Here is a 23,073-nt window from a genome sequence, read left to right as displayed (position 1 = left end):
CAAAGCCCACTGAAGTCAATGGAAAGACTTGCATGGACTTTACTGGGCTTTGGATCAGATCCTATTTGAGGAGTAAGATATTACATGAGTAAGGGTGCCTGTACCTGGCCCATAAAGAACATGAAACTAGACTACTCAAAAGCCAAATCTGGCATATCTGTTCCTTAATATGACTCTGAACTAGACAGTACATTGGTGAGCCCTTTCTCACAGGAGGACTCTAGGGAACTATTCATGTGAGTAAGAGCTCAACAATGTGAATAAGATGCAGCAGACTGTGTAGCCCCAGGAGAGGGCCTGCCTTCTGCACAGTCTCCTCCAAGTAGTGAGATTCTGCATCGCACCGACCGAGGATATGACGTCCACAATCTAGCCCAAAGTGAGTGAGGATGGCAGAATCAGGCCCATTCCAATAGAAATGTAAATTTGGCACTGGATAATGAGAAAATGGTTAGCTCTTGCTGTAAATCACTTTGACCTTTAAAGACCAACTGATACCTCAGACACTTTGAAACAACATTTTCTTGTATGAACAATTCCGCTGACTGCAGAGCAGTTGGATCCTCTTTAGCTGAAACTTCTCTTCACTTTTTCACTGTGAATAATTTAACAGCATTTTCTGCTCTATAATTTTACTCCAGCTCCTCTCAAAACTACAGCGTTCAATAGCAAGTCAGTGCTAGACAAGCTCCACACTTCTTTGTTTGGCCTGAAATTCTTTTAGATTCTCTTCTCTTTTGGCATTCATCAGTTCCATACTTACAGGAGAGCTCCATACTTTGGTGTTTTGTCCTTTACAGCTTCTAGAGAAGCAAAAGCAGCAAAGTAGTAACACCAGTGACTATGGCTGGGTGAAACTCTGCGTTTAGGTCCTAATTTTGGTCTCTTTGTCAAGCCCTAGTAAAAGAATTTGGCACAATGGGGGGTTGAGCCTGTGGAATTCTGTCCCCTGCATTGAAGAACCTACAGTTGCACCATTCCATGACCAGTATTTTTCAGCCTTGGGATGCTAGTAGTCTCCACTGTTGCTGTGCCCTTACCCATATGGGACTGGGGGTGTAGAGGCTCTCCAGCGGATACATATTCAGTGATTGACCAGTCCCTCAAACTCACTGCAAGGATAGAGAAAGCCTCGGCTTAATATAGCTCATGGGCATGGAAGGGATGCAGACACTTGAATGGGCTCCCTTCAGCTTGCCCCAACATACCACATAGGTTCTGCTGCATTCAGAACCCTCTGAACTCATATTTTCCCCTTTCACATATTGTATGAAACTACTGAAGAGATCCTAGCCTCAGTGTAGCTGCAGCAGATTTCATGCCAGCTCAAAGGAAGATGGCTTCTAAGTGTCCCTCCTCAGGAAGGCTCACCTTTAACGTCATTTGCTTTGCAGAAGTAGTTTAGCCTTTATTATTTCGTTGTTTTAATAATTCACATGGCCTACACCTGAGTATGGAGAACCTTTAATCCACTTTGTAAAAATCACAAAGGCCTACTTTGTAGATATGCTACAAGTACAATTCCTTTAAAATAACTTACATCTATTCTCATCTAAGTCATGCTTTGACATCAAAATGTGTTTTCTTCTTTTGTTTAGGACTAATTTTAAATGTGCTGTTTTTTGGGGTGAGGGAGAAGAGGTGAGAGGATGGGGGGGGATGGAATGCCATTCTACAAGAAGCTATTGACCCAAGGGGAAAATATATTTGGAGTAAAAGCAATTCTGAATATGCCAACAATTAATTACAAACTTGGATAACTGTGTTCTATGAACCTTCAATAAACTCTGGATATCTGAACTTAGCTCCATCAGTACAAATGCAAGCTGAAAAAAATAGCAGAGTTCCTTTCTCTTTCTGTTTGCATTGCTTAATAAGATGGTTTCTGTTTGTTTATTTTGGTTATAAACCTACTGGGGAAAAGTTCACATCTATTTTTAACCATCTCATCCTTATCTAAGATCATTTCCTCTTCCTGCACTGGTTGGTTTGGCTTTCAGGCACCTCTGATTACTGTGACCACTCAGAGTAATATTTTATGCAAATACATCCATTCTTATTGTTACCTTGGCTCCCATTTCCACTTCACCTGTTGTGTAGATGATGGTAAACCTAGTCTGTGACCTTTCCGGGGAAGAGACTGTCTCATTTGCACAGTTCCGAGCAGAATTTGGGCCTCTGGATGCTACCACAATATTATTATTTTTGCAGTAGTACTACTAACAATAATAATGCAATTGAAAACAAAATACCCGTAGTAAATCCATATATTAAAAAATACATGTAATTAGAGAGAAAGAAGAACTGTTCACTGTGCATGTACAGGAGATGTAACTATATCTTTTCTGTTGAGTAGAGACCACAGTTTTATTTAATAGACAAAGTATGTATTTCTGTCTGTTCTACAATATCTAATCTATCTATATACCTACCTAGCTACACTTTTTCTATAGTGCATATATCCATAATATCGGAGCCTCACCATCATATCCAAGTATTGAATGGTACTTGGTGGCATGGCAGCAGCTTCATAAATGCCCATCACTCTTTGAAAACATTGGGATTTCTTTTAGCCAGTCTTGGTTTTAGCCATAAAATAGGCTTTTTAATAGCTGCAGTGTTAAAATAGCACTAAACTTTCATTCTGAGAAGGAGAATTTTCCAAAGTGACATCAGCGCCTATTCTTATCAGGCTTTGTGAAGGAGTTTGAAAAGTCTGTCTAACAAACATTCAGTATATAAATATATGCACTGTAGGGCAAATTATGCACAGGCACATATGTGGAATCCCACTACAATCTATAAGGCTGGGTGAAGGTACTAAGACTAGAATTTGTCAATATCTATAGCTCATCATAAATAAGGTAGTTTCCTCTACTGACTAGAATAGGATGTGAATCAGCCACTTCCCAGCTCTGCCACTAACTCAAAGAGGTATTGGGCAAGACACTTACCCTCTTGGTGCTTCGGTTTTCCTGTTTGTGAAATGGTTACTATAATGACAACCTCTCAATGGTATTGTGAGGCTTAATTAATATTAGTGAAACCCTGTGACGTTTTGGATGAAAGGTGCTGCATAAATGCAAAGTATTATTACAGTGGTTGCAATTAACAAGTTGGCATTATATCACACAGCGGTGTTGGAAATACCATATTCTACAGGAAATAATTGCAGTAACTGTGTGGAATCTGTTGGCAAATGCTGACATTTTAGTTTGATCTTTGATAGTAAGTGTAACAGTTTAGGGCAGGTGAGAAAACTTACTCAAGGAAATGATACATTCAAAATTATTGTGAATCAGTTTTAAAACTTAGTTAGCTCTGAAATGATCCAAGAAGGCTAACGATGTAAAGATGACTAAATTACAATCCTGCAATCCTTAAACAGGCATAATGTCCAGTGAAGCCACTAGTGTTTATACCCGAGTAAGAATGTCAGAATGAGGCTCTTGGTGTTTTGAACTATAAAAGTCCAGCATGAGTGATAACAAGGCAAATTCTGGATCATTTTATGAAAGACACGCCTGCTTTACAGCAGTGTAAATAAGGCAAAAGCAGGCCCACAAATCTTTAGGGAATATTAATACCATCTCTGCATTAAGTCCCTGATCTGTTTGTAGTCCGTATTGTTTCTATTTATTGAGCATTTCAGTGAACTTAGTCAGAAATTACTTTATAAAAAGTATAGAAAATACTTTTGTGATATGTGACCATAAATGTCTGTATGCCCATAAGTGTCTGTATTAATAAAATATTTTGATCTGCATCTCAAAATACAGCTTATATGCTTGACTTCTTAGAATGACAAAGGGGATCAGACAGTTTCAGCACCCTACTGGGAGGCACAGCCATAAGGCCAGTGATTACAACCCACTGAGACTGAATGGGTCTAACTGCCCAACCAGTGGAGCAGTCATCTTGGAGACATTCTCCAGGATAGGCCCGGCTGGATGCTCCAACTGACTGGGAAAAATCCAGTCTCAGGGCTTGTCGACACTTACGGTGCTGCAGCGGCATAGCTGTGCCTCTGGAGCGCTTAGTGAAGATGCTACCTACACAGTCAGAAGGACTTCTCCTGTCGGCATATGTACTCCACCTCCCCGAGAGGAGGCAGCAATGTCGATGGAAGAAGCTCTCCTGTCAACATAGCACTGTCACCGACAGGGTTAGGTCGGTATAATTGTGTCACTCAGGGGTGTGACATAAATTGATACTTCACACCCGCTGCCTGAACAAAGAAACTAGTGAGCAATAAGATAATTGGACCCAAACACCCACAAGGGAAGGCAGGGACTTTCTAAAACCCTGTTTTCCACCAAAAGGGGAGAACACAGACTAACACAGAGGAACATCTGGATTTATTAGAAGAATGTAAGTTGGTTCTGTACTGTTCCTGTAACTTAAGAGAGAAGCCTATATAACTTAGCTTGTGGCAAAGCATAAGATTATACATGTAGGCTGTTTGTTGTTTTTAAATCCTTTTTTCTCTCATGCTTTGTTCTAACTGCTAAATAAAAATACCTGTTGGTCACTGTCACTGGTCACAGATTCCCGAAGGGAGGAAACGCAGGTGCCTGAAAGCAGCTGGGCATGCAGGGTGATAAGGGTTGGTTGACACAGGGTAGTGGACTTGGATACCAGTCTAAGAGTGAAAGAACTGCAAGATTCCACCTTGTGGCAGATGAGGGAAAGACACTTAATTCCTGAGGGGTTGCTTCTGGGGAGACTAGGAAGGGGACCGAGGTGCAAATTTTGATCTGCATCCCAAAATGCAACTTATGTGCTTGATTTCTTAGAATGACAAAGGGGATCAGATAGTTTCAACATCCTACAGGTGAGGGAAGCTTTCAAGTACATGGTATTCTATAACTGTACATATGGTTGCTCTAACTCACAGAGGTATGTGGGTTACAAAATGTCTGCCAACTGCTTTTCCCAAAGACAGCACTTAAACTAAGTGAAATGGGCAAGCTGCTCTCCAGATATTAATGAATTTAATTTCATGCCTGTATTTATAGCAATATAACTGTCTTCTCTGTCACAACTCTCACATAATTGCATCTATTTGTATTTGTCATCCTCGATGACTCCTCTCAGTTTCCCCATAGATAGCTGTGCACTTCTCCAACTGCTAAACTTAGTGCATTAAAAAGCAGGATTTTTTTTCAAACTCCCTCTCAATGGACCTTGTCCATTACAAAAAGCTTTTTACTGCAACAGTTTCCATTGTAACATAATATAGGCTAAAAATTATAGAAATAACCACCTGGATTTAAAAAAAAGGGAAATGAAAGAAAGAAATGTGCCCACATCCATGTGAAGACTGTCCGTGAATGGTCCTCTATTATAAAGATATGTTTGTTCTCTCTGTAATATTTCATTTCAATACTGTCCTCATTCCATGTGATTTAGCCTCATGCTTCCAGCAGTTGACAGAGCGAGACTTCAACGTATATTGAGGAACTCCTGATACATTTTCCTTTCTTCCATAGCAGTAAATTCAAAGTAAAAAAAGATAAATTTCCCGTAGCTCTAGCCCGCTCTTTTTCCATTTAAAATAAAGGAAGAGGCATAAGGCTGGTTCTGACTGGCTAAGGGAGCTTGCATAAAGGGAATGCAGAGGAAAGAACAAATTAATCTTCAGTAATGTTTTCCCCACAGGTCTGGCATTAGGGAATATAAAACAGAGCCAGATTTTTAAAGGTATTCAGGTGCCATATGATGCAGAGAGGCACCTAATGGGCTTTTCAAAAACACCCAGTTGCCTAGCTCCCAATGAGATTTGGTGCTTAGGTATTTTTGAAAATTCCACCAGGTGCCATCTGCATCTCAAGGCACCTAAATATCCTTACAAATCTAGCCTTGAACCCTTAGGAAACTCACCACTTCCCAGGTGGACATAATCTGGGGAGTAGCTAGATTTCCAGTTTTGGAGATGCTATGCAGGGAGGCTCTGAACCTTTTGGCACTGCACAGCACTGCTCTGTTATACCTCTCTTCAAAGCAGCATGGATGGATAATTGGCACTGGATCACAGGTAAGCCAGAGAAGGGCATGGCTCATGGATCTGCAACTACTCCCCCAAAACCAAATCTACAGAAAGTATGAGTGCAGGGGCAGTGGCTGCCATAACAGCCCATGTTGCACCATACACAATTCTATTTCTCATGTAGTCCATCAGTACAACAATGATGTTTCCATGCTATCTCTTTTTGTGGATTCTGGAGTGACCCTGAAGTCCAAAGCGTGATGCGCATGGTCGTGAGCAGATCTGGCAGACAAAGTCATTGGTGAGCATCTTGGTAGCTATAGCAGTGGTATGACACTTTTCCTTTGCAGCTAACAGTCAGTTATTTCTGTCCTCTTCAAAGGCTTGGAAAGCTCTGAGTGCTGTGTGTTGCCATGCTGATCTATTTGATGCAGCCTTCTGACGATCATCTGGTTTTATTTTACCAAAGTGTGTGCTTTTCTTGATGCTGTCCTTGTAGCGCTTTCTGGGGCAGCTTTAATTCCGGCGTCCCTGTGCCAATTCTCCGTAGAAACATTTTCTGGGGAGTTGATGTTCAGGCATCCTAATGATGTGTCCAACCCAGCGTAGTTGGGCATTCAGCAGCATGGCCTTGATGCTTGTGGCATTTGACTTTTGGGGAACCTCCAGGTTGGTAATTTTGTCCTGCCACTGGATCCCCATAATGGTGCCCAGAGTCCGCATATGGAAGGCCTCTAGCTGTTCGATATGCCATTTGTATTGTGTCCAGGTCTCACTGAGAGATGTGAGCACAAAAGCATTGTACAGTTTTATTTTTGTTGAGAGGGTTATGCTGTGGGATTTCAGGACTTTGTTGTGTAGCTTTCTTAGCGACTGAGAAGCTTTCTGTATCCTGTTCGTGATCTCTTTGTCAAGAGATCCATCATTGGAGATGTTGCTGCTGAGAGAGGTAAAATTGTCAACTTGCTTTAGTTAGATGCTACTAATGGTTATGCTAGGGGATATGGCATGGAGTGGTGTATTTACATGTAATACAAATAGTAGTAGTTTCCCATTCCCGCAGGGGCTCACTGCCTCATATTCAATTCTAACAATCCTTTCATTGGTACCAGTGTATTTGCTTACTCTGAAGGTGGTGTCTGAATGCCAATCTGTTCAGAGGAGAGTCTGTGAGAAAAGTTTTACCAGCAGGACAGTGGGGTGGGAGGAGGTATTGTTTCATGGTCTCTGTGTGTATATAATGTCTTCTGCAGTTTCCACGGTATGCATCCGATGAAGTGAGCTGTAGCTCACGAAAGCTCATGCTCAAATAAATGGGTTAGTCTCTAAGGTGCCACAAGTCCTCCTTTTCTTTTTGCGAAGACAGACTAACACGGCTGCTACTCTGAAACCTGTGAGAAAAAAATCGATTTGTATACATCTGCTACATAAAATGTATTATGCATATTTTAAAAGAATGTAATTTAGGCTATTTTTGTTATTTAAAATCTATGGCAAGATACATTGTAAATTTAAATATGCCAATTTCAGTAAATATGACCTTATGCATGATCACGGATCGACTCATGATCACGGATCGACTAAGGACAACTAAACTCATCCTCAGCAAATCCTCACCTTCCTCTGTAGCATGGGGCACGGGTCACTTGCTGGAGGATTCTCTGCTCCTTGAAGTCGTTAAACTACGATTTGAGGACTTCAATAGCATAGATATAGGTGTGAGGTTTTTCGCAGGAGTGGGTGGGTGAAATTCTGTGGCCTGCGTTGTGCAGGAGGTCAGACTAGATGATCATAATGGTCCCTTCTGACCTAAATATCTATGAATCTATAAATATCACAAAGGCGATGAGAATGACCACATTTGACCTAGGTATATCAGGTCCTCCACTCTTCAAAAGAAGGGACATTTTTGGGCCCCCTTGTGCTTTGCCCAGTACACACAGCCCTTGCACTGAAGAGCTCACAGTCTCCAGAGAAAGAGACAAAGGCAGAGGCACCAAGGGGTGAAGTGACTTTCCCAAAGTTGCACAGGTTAGTGAGAGAACTGGAAATAGAGCACTGGTCATCAGATGCCCAGCTCAAGGTACTATCACTAGACAACACTGCCTCACATGATATCACATGAACTGAAGCACAGTTCACACATTAGCACTTGCATTGCATAAAATACAAGACGTAGCTAAAGAAAAATAAGTATAATGATATCACTCTTTAAATATAAGCTCTAGGGGGTGGGTAGTTCTACAAGGTACATAAATACATATTAGAACTGAAAGATATTTTTATGTAAAACAGCTTTGCTCTGTACCTTGGGCAATTCAGCATATTGAAATAATTATTAAGAAAGATGACATATGAATCAACACAGCATGTTGTTAAAAATACATATAAAACTCTGATGGCTGATATGCTGCTCTAGGTTTGACTTATTTTTCCTTTAAACAAGGAAAGCTAAAAAAGGAAGCTCCTATGAGTCGCTCCACAAAAGTCAAAGTGGTATTGCCTGGGGATAACATTTTTATTTTATTTTATTACATTTTAAGTATGATTAATTACTTTTACAATGCTTAGTGTCACTGCATGTTAGAATCATCTCTGTTTCTTTGGAGGAGGTTAGATTCAGAACAGAGGGTGAGGTCTCCTCATGCAAACTGTGCCTAAGAGCTGAATATGATTCTTTTACCGTCCCCACCACCACTAGGGCAGTTACAATGTACATGAAAAAGCGTAGCGAGTATGTGGTCATGCAAGCCTTGTGCATGACGAAGCATGTGTGTAATAAGGAAATATACAGTATAAAAGGTTAATGTTGCACTGATGGCTTCCAGACCTAAAACAGATGGAAGATTCATGCTTCCCAGGATCCCCAAGTCTTTTTCCATTCCATGTCACCTGCAAACTCTTTATTTTAAATTAAGCCCTTTTCATCCTCCCACCAAAAATTAACTAAATCTTTTGCCTTTTTTCCCATGCTGCTCCTGTATGTATGTATCACTTGGTTTAAGAATTCATGTTAGTTTTCATATAAGGTGATTGCAAATCACAAGATAGGAAACTGACCTTGAAATAACAAATTGGCCTCCTCCCAAAGTTTCTGTTCTCTCTGTGATACTGACCCACCCTTCCACTTTAAAATTACTGTTATGTAAATTTGTAGCTTGAGTGTTTTTCCCTCCCCTATTTTCTGCCTTGACTGCATTAATAAGTACCTTGAATACACTGTACTTCTTAACATTCTTTCATTAGTTCCTTTAACTTCTCTATTCAGTAAAAATCAACTTTTATTAATAACAGACTGGCCCACACTTTGCTGGTGGGAACCAATGCTGGCATATACTGCTGCCTGTCCCTGCAGATTTTGTTTCACTATCCCACATTTTGGGATGTTGAATTGAAAGGTTACACAGTCCTTCTGGAAACAGAAGTCATACAATTAAGCCAAAACCCATTCCATGACTCACAAATAGATTATATGTTGGGATCCTAACATTTCAAGATATTTGGAGCTTTTACTTTCATCTTTTGGATTAGCAGAGCAATCATGTTTTTAATTTTAATTCACTAATTAATGTCCAGGACTAGATGCATATTTATCAAAAACACTTTTAAAAAACCATCAGCTGTGACCTAATTATGTTTTCACAATAGACAACGCTCTTCCTTCCTGCTTCGCCTGGTTTCTTGGTGAAGAGTATTATAGCTGCAAACCAACATATATTATTTAGTACATCCTCTTTTCACTGCTGCTCAATGTCTAATTGTATTTTACCCACTCATTTTTGTCTCATTGCTACAAAATCCCAAACCTTTTCTTCAGTTTTCTGAACTGAATAGCAGCCTTTTGGAGCCTCTGAACTGCAGCCTGGCTCGTTCATTTTCTACCGTACCCAGAATATTTACAACCAACTCAATAAACAAATGCACTCATTCTATTACCTGCTCAGAGCTGGTCTAGCCAAAGCATGACCTATTGGCTAAGTGAGATCTCTCAAGTTCTACAAAACAACTCACAGCCACCATTCAACATGGTCCTCTCTCTTGATACAAGTGCAAAGATGCTTAGATCAAGAGAGATCACTATGTGTTGGTACTTGTAGGGCCAGACTTTGATCTCAGTTACACCAGTATAAACATGGAGTTAACTTCACTGTAGTGAGAGGAGTGATCCAGATTTCCACTGGGATAGCTGAGATCAGAATTTGCCCTGTAGCCTCTGAGGGTCATGTTGTATGTTAGAACTCATAATCTCCATGGGTCACACCTTCATATCCAGAAATGATCTGCTCCATGTAATGCAAATTATTAAAGATACAGCCCTCAGGTTCTAGGCAAGTTGTCAATGCAACCCTTTACTGGCAAAGTCTGGGTGCTCCCTGCCCAGAACACATTGCCCATGAAAAAAGCACTGAATAGAGAGAAACAGCTCTGTTCTCATTTCAGATACAAGGGCACACATCACTGTGTAGCCTGAAAAACTCCCTAAGGAATGCAACCACATAGTGAAGCATGGCCTCACATCTGAGATTCAAACCATGTCTAAAATTTGTGTCATGACCAGAAAGTGAAAATCCAGTGTCACCTAGCTGTGAAAATTCCTGTCTGTGTAGTTCTTAAAGAGAGTTTTAGGAACACTATCTGGTAAACAACACTGGGCCAGATTATTGGGTGTAGCATGGCTGCTTGCAGCAAACTGCTAATGTCATGTGGCTATAAACCTGGCTCCAGGAGAGTCATCCTAGTACAGAAGTGACCCTGCAATGGTATACAGTAATAACAGGTGTTTGTGTGCCACACTTCCTCCCTGTTACCTGCTTGTTGTTGTTATAATTATAATTATTATTATATTGTATTACCGTAGCAGCTAGGAGCGCAAGCCATGGACCAGGACCTCACTGTGCTAAGCACTGAACAAACACAGAACAAAAAAAGACAGTCTCTGCCCTCAAGAGCTTACAATCTAAGTAAAGCAGAGGGTGGCTACAGAAAAGGGGTGTATGTTATCAGGATGTTTCTATGTCACATTCTGTGCACATTAAGGCCAGCATGAATTGCAGTCTTACAGTACCTGCCCTGGCAAGATGGCTATGCTGGGGCCTACTGGAGGGGGCAGAGTAGGGCCAATTACATCAGCTCTTTGGTGCTTTTCCATCAGGGGAATACTTCCATTGCCCATTGTGGGCTACATATACTGCTTTCACAAAAGCAAACTAAATTTGAAAGCTAAGGACACAATGCGTCATTTACCACGGCAGCAGGCACTGATGTTAAGCTGTTCACAGCCTCCAGAATCAGTAAATTGCTCTATAAGGAAAAATATCTGTTAGCAACATTACCTGATGTGCTCTTTAGGGGCAGAACTGAAGACACTGCCAGAGCCTATGAATCTAAATCACTGTGCATGTTATAGGCTGCAAGGCAGACATTTTGTTCTGCCTAGTTCTCTATGCAAGATAATATGACAGAGTCATCAGAGGACATTTATAATACCTTTTATGGTCAAACATGTACAAGTATTTCAGCACCTTCATATCTCTGATCTTTGGTAACAAATTGAGGGGCTACATTGCTAAATTTTGCACTTGTTACTAATTCACATACTAAGTGAAATCTAAATATTAAATCTATCTATTTAGCAAAGCACCCCAAATACATCTTAGAATTACAGGATATTGTTCAAGGAATTCAAAACTTTATGGTGAAAATAAATTGTAGACCTCTCCTGTCACACTAAAAAAATAAATCTCTTTATCTCAGTCATTTTGCCTTGATGGAAATTCTATTCTCTATGTCTATAGTAACTAAATAGTGAAGGAGGGTTATAGACACAACAATAAAACATTCATGCTTCAACTTCTCTGGCACAGTTTTATATAGCTAATAACAGGCTTTTTCACTTTATATATCTTTAAATAATTAAGAAAATTACATTAAGTGTAGCAGGTTAAATCTGACAGCAGGGGAGATTTTTAAAATATTAGATCTATTTTACTTAACACAAAGTAACTTCATATATTCTCAAAGACCATAATTAAATATCAGCTATAACCACCCAAAAGTTTAAACAACCATAATAAAGTAATATTTTTTCAAGATTGAGAAATGGAACCTAATTAACAGGATTAAAATGCCTTGGTTGTAACATTAATAAGCACTCTTAACCTTCTGGACACTAATTTTCCCACTGTATGTGAGAGCAAGACATACTTTGCATAAAACCCTGGTTAATTTATTATTTTTTTTTATTTGTGTTGAAGAATCACCTAAAGGGCCCAGCCCTGTTGTGCTGAGCACTGTGTAACAAAAAGATGGTCCCTTCCGTGAAGACTTTATAAAATAAGACAAGAGACAACAGGAGGATACAACAGGCAGACTGCAGGAAACACAAAGTAACAGTAAGTTCTGGTATGATCTGGTAGCAGTCACAGCACTTCACTGCCTAACCACTGAAAATTTCAGAGGACTTTCCCTTAATGTTTGTACAAATCTAGGGACAGATCCTCAACTGGTATAAATTGACATAGGTCCATTGATTTCAAAGGAGTTATGACAATTTACACCACCAGAGGTTCTTCCCTCTACAGTTTTTTATTCATTCTCCAGTGTCTGTGTCATAAATATAAAGGGAAGGGTAAACCCCTTTGAAATCCCTCCTGGCCAGGGGAAAGCTCCTCTCACCTGTAAAGGGTTAAGAAGCTAAAGGTAACCTCGCTGGCACCTGACCAAAATGACCAATGAGGAGACAAGATACTTTCAAAAGCTGGGAGGAGGGAGAGAAACAAAGGGTCTCAGTCTGTCTATATGCTGTTTCTGCCGGGGATAGACCAGGAATGGAGTCTTAGAACTTTTAGTAAGTAATCTAGTTAGGTACGTGTTAGATTATGATTTCTTTAAATGGCTGAGAAAAGAACTGTGCTGAATAGAATAACTATTTCTGTCTGTGTATCTTTTTTGTAACTTAAGGTTTTGCCTAGAGGGGTTCTCTATGTTTTGAATCTAATTACCCTGTAAGGTATCTACCATCCTGATTTTACAGGGGGGATTTCTTTATTTCTATTTACTTCTATTTTTATTAAAAGTCTTCTTGTAAGAAAACTGAATGCTTTTTCATTGTTCTCAGATCCAAGGGTTTGGGTCTGTGGTCACCTCTGCAAATTGGTGAGGCTTTTTATCCAACATTTCCCTGGAAAGGGGGGGTGCAAGTGTTGGGAGGATTGTTCATTGTTTTTAAGATCCAAGGGTCTGGGTCTGTAGTCACCTAGGCAAATTGGTGAGGCTTTTTACCAAACCTTGTCCAGAAAGTGGGGTGCAAGGTTTTGGGAAGTATTTGGGGGGGAAAGACATGTCCAAACAGCTCTTCCCCAGTAACCAGTATTTGTTTGGTGGTGGTAGCGGACAATCCAAGGACAAAGGGTGGAATATTTTATACCTTGGGGAAGTTTTGACCTAAGCTGGTAAAGAGAAGCTTAGGAGGTTTTTCATGCAGGTCCCCACATCTGTACCCTAGCATTCAGAGTGGGGAAGGAACCTTGACAGTTTGTAACACCATCTTAGAAATGTGACATTTTACCTCTTCATGTTTATTCTTTTCTGCTTGAGACATTAATTATTTTATAACCTATGACTGAAAATATGTCTGTTTTCATTTCAGAACAACCTCCTCTCTGATTTACATAGTAGTTCACTATGATGATACATCATTACTAGCCCCCATCCCATGTGGACTCACAATGAATCCAGCAGGAGTCCATGTGAGTGGATCCGGTCCTTAGTGTGTCAGAATGACGAATATGATAGCTCTCAGTGTTGGTCAATGACCTGTTGCTGTGTATCCACAGGGGAAACACAAGATAATATTTTTGTTGGGAAACATTAAAATAGTGGCTGTTTTGTTTTGTTGGGTTGATATAACTTCTGTAATTTTATGCAAGTTATGTCATGTCTCATCAAGGCAACGGTTGGTTTTTTTCATTCCCAATTGCTTCCTCTGACTTGTCACTCTGTAGATTTTAATATTTTAACATACAGTTTTAAAAAACTGTATGAAAACATGGCCATATTGGCAAAATGAGACCCACGGTGCTTCGGGGAGAGAAATCCTCCCATCTTTGCTTCTGTAGAGTTCCCTGACACCCAACCACATTACTGAAGCTTAGCAAGGAGGGTAGAGCTTGGTACACATTGAGCATTATAGCTCTGGTTATCCATATATATAGTACTTCCCCTATATTACAGAGCTCAGATACCATTGTAATAGGTGGGTACAAATAAAGGGAGAACAAAACTGATTGCCCAGCAGGTTTCATCTTAAGGGCCGTATTCTGATCCCTTTATTCACACTAAATAGAACTTAATTCTATTCCAAATAGTCCCAGTGAGTTCAATGGAGATATTCATGGAGTAAAGTGCTAACCAAAATAAGACAGTCAGACTCTGGCCCTCAGTATTTGATGCATAAAAACAAAAAGAAAAGAATAACAGCTTCCTTGACAGTACTCTGATTATTTCCTAGGTTATTACTAGGGGAAGGTGAAGCTGGTGAAAACAGTGTTGCAGCATTCTTTGCTCATCTGTTATGTACTTTGCAAAAACTTCAACATTTCATATTTTGCAAAACTTCAAGGACCCATTTCCCTGCCCTCACCCGCAAGACACCAGCTTGTGAAATTCACCTTTCGCACAAAGCTTCACACTTGCAAACTGTCATGTAGTGGTGCTGTGGTAGCCAAATTTGGCAATTTTCCCAATGTGTTAAAACCACTGCTATTTTTGCTCTTAATCGTTCGCAGATGCCTCAGTTGATCAGAGGAGATTTCAGAGGGAAGTTGCCCTTAGGACACACTAAACTAAATGTGATGTAGGCAGCAGAAGAAATATGGCACTGCAACAAGCTCCTGTCAGCTCAGAGTTAGAGGGTGGATACCCTCAATGCAAGGACACACATGGCATGTGGTGAAAAATAAACTGTGCAGAATATAAATATCAAAGACAGAAGCACAGTGGCCTAAACTCACGTCAATGTAATTCAGGCAACACCAGAAATGTAATAATTGTTCAGGAAAGAATGAACACACACACATATGCAATATTATTTATAATATTTTACAATTAATGTATGTATCTTTTTCAATTATCTATCTCAATGACAAAGATATCTAAATTAGGAAACAAAGCAAGCATCAAATACTAGTGCTGCTCTGATTTTTAAACATGCCCCACACATACTATATTTATTATTTCTCAAAACAATAAACAAACAGCCCCCTTAACTACAACTAGTTGCTCAGAGAAATAGAGACCAAATGGCTTCTGAGAACCCTCCTGATCACATAATGTCAGCTCACCCAATTAAGAAACCGGATGCAGTACCATGGGACTTATCACAGAAATGTAGGGCTGGAAGGTACCTTGAGAAGTCATCTACTCCATCCTCCTGCACTGAGGCAGGACCAAGTATACCTAGATTATAATGAGCAATCACAACCAACAAACCCAGCTTGGAAACAAAATATATAATACATAGTTTTGCCATGGAATTTTCAGTTATTCTAGTAGTTAAAAAATGAATTGTGTGCAATTTGAAATGTAGCATCTCAAAAATGCTACAAGTTTACAGATGTGCCAATGTCAATGAAATATTTTCTTGACTAAAAATTTGCCCACCTCTACTTACCACCCATCATACAAGAAAAATTCACTTTCAGGATTATTATTCTTGCTACAATAAATAGTTTGTGCATAATTTGTTTTTAGTTACAATGCACCTTACTGAGCTCATGAATAAATTCAACTTCTAACTTACCTTGCCAAAGCTTCCCTTCCCGATTGCTCGGAGTATCTGGAAGTGGTCAAAATTCACTACAAAGTAAAAACAAAGGAGTTTTAGTTTCTCATTTCCAGATATTTTCCTACCAACTTCTTAAAAAAAAAACTTAAAAAGAAAAAAAGGGAAAGAGATGAGTAATTGATAAAAAGTACATTTTACCAGTTGGACAAATTCTTGCCAAAAGATCAGTATGTTCCAGAGAAGAGTTTTGTTTAAAGAAAACCAGTGGGATGGGCCCTTTGTATCAGCTTTAAAGGTAATTGCTTTAGGGACTCAGTCCCCTTAGCTTGTTAATGGCCAGAATCTTCTAGTTTCTGACTCCTAAAGTTCCTTTTACTCCCGGTTCCTGGATGTCTCATGCCCTCTATCTACAAAAGTAAAAGGACCCAACTTTGATACTCTTATGGTGAGCAATACCTCATTCCATGAGGAGTTGATTTTAATGAAACTACATGTGAAGTATGGTACTATTCTGTGTTGGTATCATAGAATGTGTTGTACTGTAGTGACTCGGACTGGCCTCTGAACAGTCCTTTACCAAGTCCTCTTTCTCAGCTGATGTTGTTTGACTTTCACCCACAAATTGTACAGAAAATGCTCTCTAGTATAGTTGTGTGTTTAATTTTTAAAATTTTTTAAATGTATATCGAGATTTTAAAAAACAACTAAAACTCAACTGATTTCAGGATAATGTCCACAGAGTATGGGGATAGGCACTTATAGACATGTATAGTAATATATAAATAACAGTTCGTTAAGTTACATACCAATATTAAACTGATGTATCACAAGTTAAAAAAAGCCCCACAAAACACAAAAACTTAACCTAACAAAACGGAGACAGTGAATGAGTGCATGCGTGTGTTAAGAGTTGTATGGACGGAGGGCTCAGGGACACAATACAAACAAGTCCCACTGCTAAAAATATCCCATTGCTTTTGTAATCCATAGTTACAGATGGCTGCTGTTCTTGTACATGAAGAGCTTATTACTGTGCATGCAAGTGCTGCAGCCAGTTTGGCTATTACTTGCTCTATCAAGAAGCCAACATGTTAAGGATGGGCCATTGACTTCTGTTCTCTGGATTTTTGTATCCGCCTGTACTTTAGCTGCTAGTGATTCCAGAGACATAATGAAAAATAACGGGGAGTGGTGAGAGTGTTAATCTAATACTTTAAGTGCAATGTTGCTATGTCAGCAGCCATAGCAACTATAAAATTATGATTACTAAATTACTGCTGTGATCTAATCTCTCCAAAAATTAATCTCAAATGAAAGGTGCTATGTAGTCCTTCTGTCTACCTAAATAATGATATATCTCCCAGTACCATTGATTTTGAATACCTCAGTGACATTAACAAACATATTATCTCTGATGATGATGGTCACCTCAATTTCAAGGGCAATGTTGACAATCATAGTTTTGTACAAATGGGTCTTTGCATGACTCCATAGACCAATTCAGGAAGAACAACATTACCCCACTGGCCACGGAGCCATTTGACTAGTTGTGTTGATTGACCTGCACATTGTTCCTGTGGCTGGAGCTGTGTGTCCTGCTGCTCCACGTGATTTTTCTCAAAGTTGTGGATACCACCCTTATGGTGTGGTGCTACGCAATATGATCAATCGACAGTTGCTCAAAGGTTGAATAGAAAATTTTCTTTCAGGGTGTCTTTGAAGTATTGAATCTGACCTCAACGCTTACGATGGCCAGAGCTTAATTCAGAATATAAAACTTATTTTGATAGATGGGTCTCAGGCATTCGAATTACACAGCTAGTCCATCTCAACTAGGCACAGACCAAATGAGCCTTGATGCTGACCAAACCAGCTTTCACCAGGACTTCAGTGTTGGAAACCTGGTCCTGCCATTTGATGTCCAGCAATCATTGTAGGTATTGCAAGTAGAACCTCTCAAGCTTTTTAATGTGTCATTGAAAACAGGTCCATGTTTCACACCAGTAGAGCAATGTGATGAGGACATCATGGACTTTGACTTTTGTCTGTATACAGATTCCATGTTGCTTCCAGATTAAGTGATAGAAGTGACCATACGTGGTGCTGGCTTTCTTAATTCATGGTCAACTGTTGCTTCATTGTTCAACATACTGTTGAAATAGGTAAACTGACAGCATAGGGCGTGGTACCTTCCAGTCTTATTGACAGGTCTTGGTAAGGTTGTTGAGGAGCTAGCTGGTATATATACTCCTTTTCAGTTTTCATTCAGCTGATGGTGGGGCCAAAGTTATGAGGCGCTGCAGCAAAGCAGTTTGCAAGAAATTGTAGTGCTGCTTCAGAGTGCGCCATCAAGGCACAATTATCAGCATAGAGCAGTTCCTGGAGCAATGTTCCTATCACCTTGGTGTTTGCTTGTAGATGGGAAAGACTGAAGAGCCTACCAGTGCAGAAGTGTATAAAGACACCATTTGAAGCATCACAAAGGGTTTCCTCTAGCACTGCAGCAAATAAAAGACCAAAATGGCTAGCAGCGAGGACACATCCCTGCGCCACCCCATTCATGATTGGAAATATATATGTTTGCACTAGGTCTTCCAGCAATGCCTTCATGGAATTGCTGAATGATGTTAATAAATGCGTCTGGACATCCAAATTTACTCAGCAATTTCCAGAGGGCAGTGCAGCTGACCCTATCAAATGCCTTAGTTAGATTGAGAAACAAGATGTTGGTGCTATTCACGACATTTTTCCTGTAATTGTCGAATGATGAAAAGCATGTTATGAATTTTCCTGTAGTTGTCAAATGATGAAAACCATGCTTGCTGAGCATGAAAGCCACACTGTGACTCAGATAGAATGTTGTGGATTATTTGGGTCACAAGTCAGTTCAACAGGATCTGTGCAAGAATCTTGTCAGCCACGGAGAGCAAGGAGGTACCATGGTAGTTACTACAGTCACTCTTTGAGCCTTTACACTTATATATTGTGATAATGTTGGTGTCTTTCAGTTGTGGCAGTATAACTTAATGTAAAAAATTCAAAGAGCTTGTCAACTGAGACAATTTCCTCCATGTTTGAAAACCTCAGCTGGAATGGAATTGGGACCAGGGGATTTATTATTTTTCATTACTTGAACAGCTATCAACACCTCAGCTTGTGTGGGTGGATAGGCAAGTGCAGAAGATGTAGACAGTTTATGGACATTATCCAGCGACTTCTCAGAAACAGTAGATGAATGATTAAGTAGTTTGCTAAAATGTTCACACCACCATTGGTGGATCGCATTACGATCTGTGATGACAGATTCATCATCAGCATTTGTTATGGTACTAAGGCAGATTGAGTAGACCCATACACAACTTTGACCACCTCACAGAAATCTTTCAAGTCATGATTATCAGCAAGGGCCTGTAGTTCCTCTGCTCTACAGTCAAACCACATATTTTGCATTTGCTGGAGTCTGTGTTAGAGCATTCTGCAAGCTGACCTATAACTGGCCTTTTTTGACCCAGAGTGCAGGTCATCTAAGAGTGCAGCATGCACTTTTCACTTGACATCAAGGAGATTCAATATTTCAAGGCCATTATAATTGAACCAGCCTGTATGACACATTTTGTATACCCAACACAATCGACAAAGATGTTATAGATTGTGTCCCACAGGGATACCCATTGGGCAGATATGTCATCACTGATCACTGGACATTAATAAATGTATCATCACTACATCCTGGGAGATGGAGAGGTATTACTATCCCCATTTTACCAGTGGAGAACTGAGAGCCCATGGTCACACAGGAAGACTGTGGAAGAGCCAGGAATTGAACACAGATCTCTTGAGTCCCTGGCTAGTTCCTTAAACCAAATAAACGTCTTTCCTTTCTAGGGCCCTGATCCAAAGCCCAATGGCTGCAAAAGATTCTTGGATTAGGACCAAAGAACAAAATATTGTTACATGACCCAATCCTGAGGTCTTCACTCAGCTCTTTCTCAGAAAAATTCCAATTGACTTCAGTAGGATTTTGACATATGAAAATGGATACGTATTCTGAGCCAGGCGCTGATTTGTCCAGGCCTCAGGGAAGTATTGAGAGAGAGAGAGGGAGTCAGTCTTCTCTATAGCAGCATCTTCTCTTTGTGGGAGCCTGCAGCAGGCTCTATGAAATCAGGGTGGGGAGGTCCATGGAGTATAATCCTTCTGGGCAACCTGCTGGGATTCTATGGGAAAGTTCACTAACTTCTTCCTAAACCCCCTTTGTGCTGAGATCCCCTTTTGTAAGCAAGGATCCGGGGTCTCTTAGCTAGAGGAAGCTCTGGCCATGCTTCCAGGGACCTGGGGAAAGCTCAGTACCAAGGGACATGCCCAGAGCCTCTATGAAGATGGCTCTGTGCCTCTTGTGGATCCACGAAAGCAGCAGAATACAAAGTCTAGAACCTTGCTCCTTCTCCCGTGTGACAAACCCTAACTTTTGCAGGAGGGAATTTGGAGCCACAAGGGGAGAATATTCCCGAGTTACCTCCTTCCCTGCTCCCTTCCCATTAGATTTAGAGGGAACAGTCTGGCCCTGAGTAAGGACCCAATGATTTGATTTAGTATTAAACAGTAATATTTAATAAATATTCTAGTTGAAACACACAACTAGACTACAGCTCTAAGAGCTAGCATATATTTCTGAGATGTTTTTGACAACAGATTTAAATTTTTCACATACAGAAAAAACTATTTTATGAACTTCTGTCTGTGAGAAATACACAACGTTCAATTAAAGTGAGCATGTTTTAAGCACAGTAAATTTGTTTTCTTGGCAATTAAACTACAGGACAAGGTTTCATGATCTGGGGAATTCCTAGGAAGTTTTATTCCTGAAGCAATATTATGGTTATTTATTACAAAGACAAAAATTCTTATGTCTGAAACTGCATAGTTACATAAAAAATCTTTTTTTTTCATATCCATGACTACAAATGAGCTAACAGCACATTCTAGTCCATAGTCAAGATATAACATCAAATATGCACATCAACTACATATGCCCTTGAGCTAATCTGTAAAGAAATGTTGCATTTAATAAATTAAATATGCAGTATCCATTTACTTTAGGTACAACTGAAGTTATATGAGTGGCTGCTTATTTTTCTTCAGTTCCACCAACTTCTTTTCGAAAGAGGTAGGCAGCTGAGGTTCTAATAACATGCTTTGTGTGTATAAAAAGATCTTCTACACTTTCCACAGTATGCATCCGATGAAGTGAGCTGTAGCTCACGAAAGCTTATGCGCAAATAAATTGGTTAGTCTCTAAGGTGCCACAAGTACTCCTTTTCTTTTTGCGAATACAGACTAACACGGCTGTTACTCTGAAACCTAACATTTTTTTAAATGACAAAACATTTCTACAGAATATGTGATTATCTCTGAAATAGAAATCCTTAGCTTGCCTAGTACAATTATATATGCTCTGGAGATTTCACCTTTTTGCAAGTGACACGAGAAAGCTGTCTTTCACTAACCACTCGAATACCTTATTATTTTTGGATGATTTGTACTAGCCTGAGTCATGAATAAATCCTAGTGAAGAATCCCATGACACATACTCCCAACAAGCAGGAAGATGACAGCTGTTGCCTAGTCACAGGACCACATTCACCCACTACTTTGACTTCAGTGTGGCATAGTTTTGACAGTCATACTCTGTAAATAAAATCATGGTTTGGCCTGAGGTTTCACTGAAGGAACCTAAAGCGGGCCAAGGGGGAACCTGAAAACTTTTATAAATTATAAATAAAATGGAATGTAGCAAAATAATATAATGACATTCAGTTGTTAATAAAATTGCCATCTTGTTTGGTTGAAATGCTCCAAGGCGTCCTTTGTCAGATTCTTATGAAACAACTAAGTTAATTATTCCTATTGACTTTCTGAAAGCTCATTTTCAGCATGTCCCTTTTAGTGAGGGGATGGTGGGTGGGGGATTGCTGGGCAGAAAGCAGTCACTTTTGTCAGATGAGACAAACATCCTCCCCTGGGATTCTTCCTGGCATCAAACAACAAACTATGATTCATAACTGAGGATAACATGCCATGATTTTGATCCGTTTGTTTCAGACTGTTTGCTTTAAATTTCAAGGAATGCATGAAAAGCAGAAGAACGGCAGTTTTTATGCTGCTTTAGAACGTCATTAAAACTCACACTTTGCAATCCACCAAAAACTGATGTTCTCCCCCTCCCCGACAAAGATGTAACAGTAGATGCTGCAGTGAGCTCTCTATTAACTAAGATTTCATTGTTTTATAAAATGTACTACAATATATTACCAAGTACAGTGGATTTACAGCTCCACTTTGCCAGCAGCTAAAATTCATTTTATACCATTTTTTTTTTTTTCTGCACATAATTTTTATGCAGGATTATTGTGCTTCAAGTTACAATGTGAGATCTTTTTAGTCCCTATGCCAGATATTTCAGAACTGTATTTCTCCATAATTTTTATTTCTCTGTTTTATTCCACATGTATACAATACAACAGCTGAAAATGTGGCAAGATAAAAATAAAGCATTGCCACTATGGTCCTATTAATGGACATATAAAAATACAAGGGTCTGATCTGAAGGCTTCGTCGGGAACAGATTTGGGCCTCAAGTGTCTACATAGAGATGTGCCTCAATCCTGATTACAGACCCCGGACTCTTGGGAAAAATTCCAGCCCATATCTGGGTCTGGACACTACAGGTAGTTTTTATGTCTGGGTCAACCTAGGACAGCTGTCCACTGCTTGCATCACAGGATAGTGAGGCGTTTACTTAAAGGATTGTGCCTCAGAGATGTACAATCCCTTCCCAAGCAGCCTGGTGTTCCGGTAAAATGAGTAAAAAGAAAAGGAGGACTTGTGGCACCTTAGAGACTAACAAATTTATTTGAGCATAAGCTTTCGTGAGCTATAGCTCACTTCCTCGGATGCATTCAGTAGAAAATACAGTGGGGAGATTTATATACATAGAGAACATGAAACAATGGGTGTTACCATACACACTGTAACGAGAGTGATCACTTAAAGTGAGCTATTACCAGCAGGAGAGCGCGGGGGTAGGTGGGGGGGAACCTTTTGTAGTGATAATCAAGGTGTGGGCCATTTCCAGCAGTTGACAAGAACCTCTGAGGAACAGTGCGGGGTTGAGGGGGGGAATAAACATGGGGAAATAATGACAGGTTTCAGAGTAGCAGCCATGTTAGTCTGTATTCGCAAAAAGAAAAGGAGGACTTGTGGCACCTTAGAGACTAACAAATTTATTTGAGCATAAGCT

The 23,073-nt window shown here is 39.9% G+C and overlaps 1 protein-coding gene across 3 annotated transcripts in view; it reads right to left on the bottom strand.

Annotated features, from left to right (window-relative positions):
- Positions 1-23,073, bottom strand: part of STK32C (serine/threonine kinase 32C) — a 253,843-nt gene that overhangs the window by 89,897 nt on the left and 140,873 nt on the right. For 2 of the 3 annotated variants that reach the window (XM_073353977.1, XM_073353975.1), the window contains exon 2: positions 15,789-15,844. In XM_073353977.1, coding sequence (XP_073210078.1) covers positions 15,789-15,844 — 56 coding nt within the window. Of the gene's footprint in view, positions 1-15,330; positions 15,446-15,788; positions 15,845-23,073 lie in introns of all 3 variants that reach the window. The other variant, XM_073353976.1, reaches the window with a different exon arrangement.

The sequence above is a fragment of the Lepidochelys kempii genome, chromosome 7, assembly GCF_965140265.1.
Source record: "Lepidochelys kempii isolate rLepKem1 chromosome 7, rLepKem1.hap2, whole genome shotgun sequence".
NCBI lineage: Eukaryota > Metazoa > Chordata > Testudines > Cheloniidae > Lepidochelys > Lepidochelys kempii.
This window is presented reverse-complemented; position numbering and strand designations above follow the sequence as displayed.